At 37.9% G+C, this 10,583-nt stretch overlaps 2 protein-coding genes and 1 non-coding gene across 3 annotated transcripts in view; 1 reads left to right on the top strand and 2 right to left on the bottom strand.

Moving 5' to 3' along the window:
• Positions 1-4,941, top strand: part of LOC104762728 (LMBR1 domain-containing protein 2 homolog A-like) — a 5,381-nt gene extending 440 nt beyond the window's left edge. Inside the window, exons 2-14 of the mRNA XM_010486080.2 lie at positions 413-555; positions 848-1,006; positions 1,222-1,435; positions 1,736-1,822; positions 1,896-2,035; positions 2,197-2,277; positions 2,395-2,459; positions 2,628-2,803; positions 2,935-3,065; positions 3,144-3,225; positions 3,330-3,543; positions 3,639-3,739; positions 3,816-4,941. Coding sequence (XP_010484382.1) covers positions 413-555; positions 848-1,006; positions 1,222-1,435; positions 1,736-1,822; positions 1,896-2,035; positions 2,197-2,277; positions 2,395-2,459; positions 2,628-2,803; positions 2,935-3,065; positions 3,144-3,225; positions 3,330-3,543; positions 3,639-3,739; positions 3,816-4,316 — 2,094 coding nt within the window. The 3' untranslated portion in view covers positions 4,317-4,941. The remainder of the gene's footprint in view (positions 1-412; positions 556-847; positions 1,007-1,221; positions 1,436-1,735; positions 1,823-1,895; positions 2,036-2,196; positions 2,278-2,394; positions 2,460-2,627; positions 2,804-2,934; positions 3,066-3,143; positions 3,226-3,329; positions 3,544-3,638; positions 3,740-3,815) is intronic.
• Positions 4,843-5,562, bottom strand: LOC104762729. Its single transcript, XM_010486081.2, has one exon. The coding sequence runs from the start codon at positions 5,422-5,424 to the stop codon at positions 4,960-4,962; it is 465 nt and encodes a 154-aa protein (XP_010484383.1). The 5' UTR covers positions 5,425-5,562; the 3' UTR covers positions 4,843-4,959.
• Positions 7,089-7,173, bottom strand: TRNAM-CAU. The gene is given in 2 exon segments: positions 7,089-7,124; positions 7,136-7,173. It is a non-coding gene; the product is annotated as a tRNA-Met (tRNA).

Genomic DNA, 10,583 nt, shown 5'->3' with positions numbered 1-10,583 from the left:
CCCCCAAGTTTCGTTTTCAATTTCGGACTACTGCGCGATTCTGATCGAATTGGTCTTTACGTGGACTTATTTTGCTTGATTTGGAATTGAATCGTGTGGTTTGCCTTAAAGTTTCGTAAGATCATTCATACGTAGGATTAAGATTTAGCTGAAGAATGTGGCTTCTGAATACGGCTTATAGTTAGTTATATGTAAGACTTAATTTGAAATTGGTAGTTAATGTTGTAAGAGTTTGAAAGACTCACTGAAGGTTTTTAGGCTTGAAGTCTTTAGCTGATTTGGGGAGTTAACAAAGTTATATTCAGGGATAGTAGTAAGCTTCGTCGTTTACTGCAAGATATGAAACAATGATAGCTAGATTTCGGGTTGCCATGTTTGATTTGGATTTGAACCAAAATAGGCGCACTAGGAGATTAGGGAATCATTTTATATATGGTTGCTTCATTCGTCTTCTTCTGTTCTGCAGACACTATCTCTGCAACCTGATCATCCTGAAAATGGCGCCATTTCCTTCTTATGGAGTTGGTCATACTGGAGTACGTTTCTACTCACCTGGTATGAACTGCTTGAACTTTTCAGTGCCTTTTCTTTGACACATGTCTTCCCCGATATTTACAGTACAATGTGTCCTTCTTCTGATCAGATCCAGTATAAGGTGGTAAAACCAGATTATGTTTGAAAAAATATACCTTAGTTAACATGACAGGATGTGTCCCATGTATGTCAAATAACTTTTATCTGTATGGTTGTGATCTTTTAGGTGTAAATTTGTTTTGGTTGCCAGTAATTGAAATGCACCCCTAACAATCTATTTACATTTATATTGAACTATGTTACCTCTAAACAGGGCTGTGGTGCCCCTTATTCAGGGTTTTGAAGATGCTGGAGACTTTACAGTGTCAGAGAGATTGAAGACTAGCGTACATGTCAACTTAGTTTTCTATCTAGTTCTGGGATTCATTGGTCTTCTCGGTCTTATCCTTCTCATCATGATGCACAGGAACTGGTAAAATTTTCCTTCATGGTTGAATATACTTATATATCGGATTTGTATCTCATGCTTTTGTCATTAACATTCATTAGTGTTGCAACTCAATTTCTCATCGTCTAGCAATAGATGATATATGGGTTTAGAATATCTGGTGCCCTATCTTTTTTTCTAGTGTGAAAGTTACATTCGTTCCTGGACTATTTGACTGAGGCGTTCTTGTATGTTAACAGGACAGGAAGCATTTTGGGTTATGCTATGGCATGTTCAAATACTTTTGGGCTGGTGACTGGTGCATTTCTTCTTGGCTTTGGCTTGAGCGAAATACCTAAGACCCTTTGGAAGAATGCAGACTGGACCACCCGCCAAAAAGTTCTCTCTCACAAAATTGCCAAAATTGCTGTGAAACTTGATAATGCCCATCAGGAACTTTCAAATGCGATTGTAGTAAGTTTTATCTGGGTTAAATAAGTTTTTGTCCTCATCTGCTTAAATATGCTCTACTTCAAACTTAACTAAGAACTTCGTTTCTAATATCATAGTTCATGACATCCTCATTGGTGCAATATAAGATCTAAGGAGATATTCCATTTAGCGGACTTTGTATCTATAGTAAATTTACTTCACGTAATTAAGTACCCTGAGTTTTAGCAATTCAAATAACTTTACACTGCTCCCTCCAGAAATGATGACATGTATTGTTTTCTTGTTAGACTGTTTATCACCCCCTAACTATTGCCTTGCTAGGTTGCTCAAGCGACTTCAACTCAAATGTCCAAGCGTGATCCTATGAGACCATACATGAATGTTATAGATGCTATGCTGGCTAAAATGGTAACTTCTACCTCCCATAATCTTTATATTGTGAGTAGAACATCTCCAATTTTATTGATCATATTCTATACAGTTCAGGGAAGACCCATCATTTAAGCCACAAGGTGGTCAGTTGGGTGAAAATGATATGGACTATGACACAGATGAGAAATCGATGGCAACGTTAAGGCGACACCTTCGAAATGCTAAGGATGAATATTACAGATATAAAAGGTATGGAGAACTTTCTAGAGGCCCTGTCTTAACTTCTAATAATACTTTGTTAGGAAACTTTTCTAATAATACTTTGTTAGGAAACTTGTTCCATTAATAGACTAAGTTGCAGCTGTTTTATTTCGAAATCTCTAGTAATGTCTCACTATGGCTGTTTGCAGTGAGTATCTAACTTACGTTACCGAGGCCCTTGTTCTTGAAGACACAATGAAGAATTATGAACGCCGTGATGCAACTGGATGGTCAGATTTTCGATCATTTCATCTCTCGTACAGTATAGAATTACCTCTTCCGTCATTTATTTTAAACAAGTTTATGATACCTTTCACCTTAAGCAGCTTTTTTTAACCGTATTTCAGGAAATACATTTCGAGCTTCAGATCTACTCGAACTGGAAATATGGGGAATTTTCTTGACACATTCGGTAAACTATTCCAATACTTTTGTACTTATTTGCTCTGTAACCTACTGAACGTGTTACTGAGGTGGAAAGTTCCCACTTTGACAAGAACACAATAGAAAGAATGAAATCATCCCTGAGTAGAGTTGTCGATTGCATGAGAATACTTATGTACATTATTACTATTGGCAGAATTTATGTGGAGGTGTATATTGAAGAAACAAATTCAGATGGTGTTGGCAGTAGTTATGGGGATTATGTCCGCTGCAATTCTTTTAGCAGAGGCAACTCTCCTTCTTAGTAAACTGGACTTGTCCCTCTTCTCAATACTTATTAGCTCTGTCAAATCCGATGAACTACTAGTGCAGGTATATTGTACTTTACATTTTGGTTCAATTCTCGCTTTGATGGAGCGCGTCATATCTTGTTACCTTATATATCAGCAAATGTTTCAACTGACCTGTAACTTCTGCTTGAATCCCGATCACTTTGCTTTCAGGCATTTGCTTTTGTACCTTTGGTGTATATGTGCGTCTGTACATACTATTCACTTTTTAAAATTGGGATGCTGATGATTTATTCCTTGACTCCTCGACAAACAAGTTCTGTGAATCTACTTATGATTTGCTCGTAAGTGAATATCTAACGATCCTTTTTTTAGAATAAGAATTTTACATGCTTATAAATGGTTTATATGTATCTCTTCAGGATGATTGCTCGATATGCGCCACCAATATCTTACAATTTTATTAATCTCATTCAACTTCATTCCGAGACTATATTTGAGAAGGTATTTTTCTCCGTCTCTCCCTTTGCGCATTTCATTGTCTTACAAGTCTTTAAAATTCATGCCATAACTGTGCTTCTTTGCAATGTTTTTATTTGATTCTGCAGAAAATGGGTAGAATCGATGATGCTGTCCCGGTCTTTGGACAACGGTTCAATGAAATATATCCGCTCATAATGGTTATCTACACATTGCTAGTTGCAAGCAATTTCTTTGATCGCATATTTAATTACTTTGGTAGCTGGAAAAGATTTAGATTTCAAACAGAGAGCGAGGATACAGACGGGTTTGATCCTTCGGGGGTAATGATTCTTAAAAAAGGTAAAAAAAAAAGCATAGTGATCTTCTTCTGCATTGATATTTGACTAATAATAACTCGTGTTTTAATTCATTTTCCTTTCTTTTCCAATCCTTAGAACGAACATGGCTCGAAGAAGGACAAAAAGTCGGCGAGCATGTTCTTCCATTAGCAAGGAACTTCAACGATGTTGACATTGAACCAGGAAGCAATTTCTCTGTAAGTAGTAAACCGATAACATATAAAAGCAGAGCTCATAATGTTTTGTTCCAACGCCTGAGCAAGTTTTTTGCAGGAAAATTCATCCGTTGAAATGAAAATGTCGTCGAGCTATGACATAGACACAGTGAAAGGAAGTTCATCGAAAGATGATATGTCCCGTAAATACGGATCAGCCAGAGAAGCAATCACAAACAAATATGCAGCCATTAGAGAACAACAGAACAAACACTCGCCATCTTCTATCAAAAAGCCAGAGAACATGGCTTCGGCTAAAGTGTCCTTACTGGAAACAGACAGTTCAGGTCCAAGTAGTAATGGTGAAGGATCAGGAGAGCCATCGTCTCGTTTGGCGTCCACATGGCGAAACATGAAACAAGGAATCCAGAGTTTTAAAGAAAATGTAGCAACCAAGAAGTTTCTTCCACTAAGACAGGGACCAGAAACAACAACACTAACCAGCACAAGCAGAGTAGTGACTTCATCAGTGCCACAGTCGCTAGATGAGATATTCCAGAGACTGAAAAACCGGTCTGTAGAACACGGGCACTATCTCGATGACGATGATGAAGTTTGACTATGAAGAAGATGGTGATGAAAATTTGAAAAGACTATGCACTTACCAAAAAAGGCTGAGTGGAAAGGAAGCAAAGCAAGCACCAGATTTGGTCACCCATAGTATAGAACAACTTTACAAGAAACTGATGAAAAGCTAATTTGAATGTTACGAATCTCATAACGGAACATCCAAGAGTCGGAAGGGGCCATATTTTTGTGTTGTAGTATGCTCACTGTTAGTTACATAGTAGTACTATTATATACTTCTCGTACTATATTATATACGTACATTTATCGGTTTATATATAATGAACAAATCGCCTTAGAAATATTAGAACGTTTTGTTGATTTTAAAATCCATGGCCGCTGTGATGACATGCCAAATTGCTAATATGACTTTTATATACAACACGCAAGTTTAGGATATGATCAAAAAATCACTGATTGGTTGGTCAACTCACAGGAAAGTTCATCGTACCTTTGTATATATATCTTTGGTCAATTTCAGTGTAATACGAATGTATATATCTCTATTTTTCTACGTATTATCAGAAATCACTTTCATAAAATTTTCCACCATTTCACTTTCTTTTATCTGTAACTGTACACATCAAAAATAAAATTTCAGTAGAAAAAAAAAAAAAGGGACTAAAATGGGTCATTTAATAAACTCGTTGACGTGAAGAAACCAATCCACCGACGTCGGCGGAAGCACCGCCTTTACCTTTGAGATGAAGCAACTTAGTCCAAAACCCAGTCTTCTTAACCGTCGTAGATTTCAACTTCTCCTTGGTCTTCTTCTTCGTCGAATCCCTAACAGTACTATAATCTTTGGGAACATGCGCCATAGATCTGCTTTTCTTCAACCCTCCACCTAAAGATTCGATCAGATTACCACTCAACGCTTCCCTCACAGCGAAAGACATCGACATCGAACCAGCTCTCCGATGATCCTTCACCGCCGGAGACGACGGAGAAGACGAAACGGTTGTGGAGGAAGTAGATCGATCATCGGATCGGTGAACTATGTAGTACGACGTCGTGTTAGGTAACCGAGAGAGTTTATCTCGTAAACAAGTTGGGCAAACTCCTTTGCTGCCATGGTGGTTGTGTTTTCTGCATTCCATTTTCTTCTTCTGCTTCGTCTCTATGATGTGTGTGTGGGTTATAAATATACACAGGCACACGCACGTGTGTACCTACGTGTGAAATATTGCCACGTGGATTTCAACGTCGGTATAAGGTTTGGCTATGTTGACAGGGCTTTCTTAGAAGAAACCTCTCTGACGTGTAAACGACTGTCTTTTTCAAATTTTTACGTCGATAATATGATTAAAAATTTTAAATGATTTGTTTTTTCAGCTCTTGATAAATTAAAGAACACAATTTTTAGAAGATGATTGTTTTCTTTTTGGTCAAACTTAAGAAAATGGTTATTATATTAATATTGAAAATAACTGGGAAAGAAAAACTATATTGTTTACTTTACTAGTAGTATCATCTAAATTTATGACAAGATCCAACTAAAAATTTGGAATATAATTTAGTATCTTTATTGTATTTGGATTTTTTTGCTTTTTAATTTTATTTTGATTTCTTATTTAATAAAAGAAAATATTAATGATTTTAAATTAGACACGTATTTCTTATTTTTCATTTTAAATATTTTGAATTACATTTATTTGTTTCGTTTTTTAAGGAAAACATTTTCCCAAATTAAATTTATAAAAAAAAATCTAACCGGAACATCCGTAGATTTTGGAACAGTTACTCAACGAATATCATAGAATGGGTGATGTAAGTGAGAGAGAGCAGTCCACACAGCCTGTGACACTAATAAAAACTCAATTCCCGTTCACACTTTCATACAAATTTCACAATGAAGACGGGAAATTTAATAGGGTCAACAAAAGAAACGCAAAAAGAAAAAAAAAAAAAAAAAAAAAAAAAAAAAAAAGAAAAAAAAAGGGGATGTGATAACGATGGACGGTTTTGAGTTAAACAAACACTCAACATGTTATGGGACCAACTTGTTCGGTATCATCTGACGGTGACCGTTGGCCGGTCGACTCGGACACGGACTCGCTTGTAAGTTGTAAACCGCGTTCGTACCCAAAAAAACAAACCCACTCGTGCGCACTTAAACTTCAATTTATTAAAAACTGTTACTACGTGACTTTTTTGGTTTGGGTAAGTTTTCTTTTATTTCTTGAAGAATGGGTGCGCCGTATGCTTCAATTTCGTGCGCACGTGAGTTGTGTAGTCAAAAAGGACGACCAGAGTTTATGGGAAATTGCAAACTATTGAGGAGGAGAAAATCTAGAAGTTTGTACGGTTCATGATCGTGGGAATGAGTGAGTGATTTTATTATCTTGGATCGGATTACAAAGTAGATCCTCTTGCTTGTTTGTATTAACTAACTAATCCGGAATAACACTTTTCATTCGATGAACCTTCCTTCATACTCAAATACTTTATTTAAAACATGTTCTATGAACCTCGTGGTTTTTGACGATGCCAACAATACTTTTATTAAACACCAGTAAAAGCAGCTTCACTTCTCACGCTAATGCTGTTTCTACATTTATGTAATAATATGATAAATAAATTACATACAATATGAGATTGTGTTGACATAAGATCCTACTCATGATATCGTATTGTGTGATGGTGATTGATGGGCGTGGAAATTAGTTAGGAGTTCTTCAGCGACGAAGTTAGCCCTTTTGGATTATTGGGGAGGCCCAAAAGCCCAAGTAGATATGACAATGGAGCTAATAAAATAAAATATTGGGGTGAGAGAGGCTCGAACTCTCGACCTCAGGATTACTCAATAGCTATGAGACCTACGCGCTAGCCAACTGCGCCACCACCCCATGTTGATGACTTTCGAAGTAAGATATATATATACCAGTATCGTTCATTAAAACAGTAACAACCGACTCTTTTAAGGTATCATAAAAAGTACGTAAGATTTTTGGCACACGAAACAAAAGGTACCAAATATACATATATACACTACAATATATGTAGATTATTCAAGCGAGAAACTCTATGAATATTATGCATTTATTTCGCCTTTTGTGGGTTAGTTATCCAACTCGTCAAAAATGGACCAACTTGTTGCATTAAAATCAGACTGTCACATGGAGAAAGCGAGCGACAAACGACCACTCGAAAAAAGAACAATTGATTAGGGTAGATATGTGGTTTACTAGTAAGTTTTTTTCTTTGTAAGCAATGACATTATGTTACTTGAATTATCCAGCTCCATTCATAAAAAGAATTTGAGCCGAGCCGGTGGATCAACAGCCAAATTAGATAAGCCGAGCGCGAGAGTCAGAGTCAAGAGTTTTCGTATAGTTATAAACTCCGAGGCATATGGAAAGGGTGAAAGAATGGGATTAGTGCTGCTTACGTGAGAAGAGAAGTGGTCATATTCTGCAAACCGTGAAAGAATGGGATTAGTAAGCCATATTCTGCAAATCGTGAATATGTGTGGGAAAGGTTAATGCGGATTGGAGTGACCCGATCAGATCTATGGCTTATTATTGGTGATTTCAATAAAATAACCGGGAATCACGAGAAAAGGAAAGAAAAAAAATATTGGAAGCTTCATTTCTACCTTTCCGTGCTATGATTGATTCATGTGGTTTAATTGATTTCCCCTACCAAGGAAATCAATTTTCATGGATTGGTCAACGGTCAAATGGTAAGATTCGATGTCACTTGGATAGAGCCATGGGAAACGAAGAGCGGCACAATATTTTTTCCCACACTAATGTGGAGTATATGAAGATGTGGGGTTCGGACCATCGTCTACTTCTCGCATCAATTCTAACACGTCCAAAATAGTTTTTGAGAAGGTTTATGTTTGACAAGAGGTGGATTGATAAGCCAGGTCTTAAAGAGGCGGTGCTAGAAGGATGGGGAGGTGACGACATTTCCGTCGAACGATCCATCATGAAAAAAATCCAAAACTGCAAACGAGCTATCTCCATTTGGAAGAAAAATAATCAAACAAACTCGGAAAAGTTGATTAAAGATCTCAAAGAAAAGATTGATGAGACCTACGGTAATGATCAAGCATCGTCGGAAACTCTCCTTAACCTAAAATGGCGGCTTTGCGAAGCTTATAGGGAAAAGGAAGCATATTGGCACCAAAAGAGCAGAGAACTTTGGCTTGTAGAAGGAGATAAAAATACAAAATTTTTCCATGCTTCCACAAAACAAAGGAGAGCAAGGAATAAGATCAAGGGCATCCTCAATCAGCTAGGGGTATGGGTTGATACAGAGGAAGGAATAGAAAAAGTTGCGGTGGAGTACTTTAGCAATCTCTTTTCATCCTCGAATGCGAGCGACCCTACATCGGCCATTAAGGATGTACCTACATTGGTTACACCTGCTATGAATGAGCATCTCACTAAAGAAATCTCAGAAGAAGAGGTCAAACGAGCTTTGTTCTCTCTGAATCCGGGAAAGGCTCCAGGACCGGATGGGATGACTACTTTGTTCTTCCAAAAAATTTGGGAAACCATAAAAGGCGATCTCACTAAGATGGTGAGGAATTTCTTTAGTTCCGGAATTTTTGATGGCAAGCTAAATGAGACAAATATATGTTTAATCCCGAAAGGAGAACGACCTAGGGAAATGTCAAAATTTCGCCCTATTAGCTTGTGTAACGTGAGCTATAAGGTGATCTCAAAAATTCTGAGCTTACGTCTCAAGAGGTTTTTACCAGATCTTATATCTGAAACCCAATCTGCCTTTGTGTCAAGAAGATTAATCACGGATAATATCCTCATTGCTCAAGAAAACTTCCACGCCCTTCGTTCTAACCGGGCAAACCGTAAGAAATTTATGGCAATTAAGACGGACATGAGTAAAGCTTATGATATGGTGGAATGGAATTTTCTAAGAGCTTTGATGGGAAAAATGGGATTTGATCAAAAATGGGTGGGTTGGATAATGCAATGCATCACTTCCGTCTCCTACCGCATTTTGATCAATGGGGAGCCCAAGGGACGGATTAGGCCAACACGTGGGATTCGTCAAGGGGACCCGATCTCTCCATATCTATTTATTCTTTGTACAGATGCCTTAATCGCTCAGATTAGGAATGCCGAAAGAGAGGGGAAGATTCAGAGTTTACATATCTCGAATGCAAGCCCACGGGTTTCCCACTTACTCTTTGCAGATGATAGTTTATTCTTCTATAAAGTTGATCCTCCGCAATGCAAGGAAATTATCGATATAATCCGCTTTTATGGCGAGGCGTCCGGACAAGAAATAAACTTCTCTAAATCTTCCATCATGTTTGGAACCGAGGTCCCGTCCCATGTACGACAAGAGATCAAATCTATTGTTGGAATATCACAAGAAGGAGGTATGGGAACATACTTTGGTCTCCCTGAGAAGATTCATGGGTCAAAAGCACAAGTCTTTGCATTCGTAAGGGATATACTTCATAAGAGGGTGAACTTATGAACTTCAAAATCCCTATCCAAGGGAGGCAAAGAAGTCCTGATAAAATCAGTGGCACAAGCAATTCCGACATATGTAATGTCATGTTTTCTTTTACCAAAAGCTATATGTTCAAAACTAACTAGTGCGATTGCTGATTTTTGGTGGAGCAATAGGGCAGATAGTAGAGGACTACACTAGATCCCATGGGAGAAGATGTGTACTAAACTTTCTGAAGGTGGGCTAGGCTTCCGAACACTAGAAGAATTTAATCTTGCTCTCTTGGCAAAACAACTATGGAGATTGCTGAGATATCCAGATTCTCTCCTGAGTCGAGTTCTCAAAGGGAGATACTTTCGATATTGTAGCCCATTAGAGATACAAGTATCCAATCGACCTTCATATGGTTGGAGAAGCATGTTGGCGGCAAAACATGTTCTCTCGTATGGAATCCGTAAGACCATAACTTTGGGGTTCAATACGTGCATCTGGACTGAACCGTGGATTCCAGATACTCCTGCGCGGCCGCCACAAGGATTAAATATTGAGAGAAATCCCTTGATATGTGTTAACACCTTGATCGATTTTAATACAAAAAGTGGAAACTGGAGCGTCTTCGGGAATTTTTCCCCCCGAAAGAAATTGCCCTTATTTTGGGAATCAAACCGAGCTTAATTGCCTCTAAGGGACGGTTATTCTTGGACCTTAACAAAGTCTGGGAATTATACCGTTAAGTCTGGATACGAAACCGCGAGAGCTATCTCTCGTCCTGTTTGCGACCTCCCTTTTTAGGAGCCAAGTGTTACAATACTCAAGGCGCAAG

The sequence above is a fragment of the Camelina sativa genome, chromosome 18, assembly GCF_000633955.1.
Source record: "Camelina sativa cultivar DH55 chromosome 18, Cs, whole genome shotgun sequence".
Classification (NCBI taxonomy): Eukaryota; Viridiplantae; Streptophyta; class Magnoliopsida; order Brassicales; family Brassicaceae; genus Camelina; species Camelina sativa.
This window is presented reverse-complemented; position numbering and strand designations above follow the sequence as displayed.

What these genes read in the sequence shown, in the direction of transcription:
- LOC104762729 (XM_010486081.2), bottom strand. Translation starts at nt 5,424, where the DNA reads ATGGAATGCAGAAAACACAACCACCATGGCAGCAAAGGAGTTTGCCCA.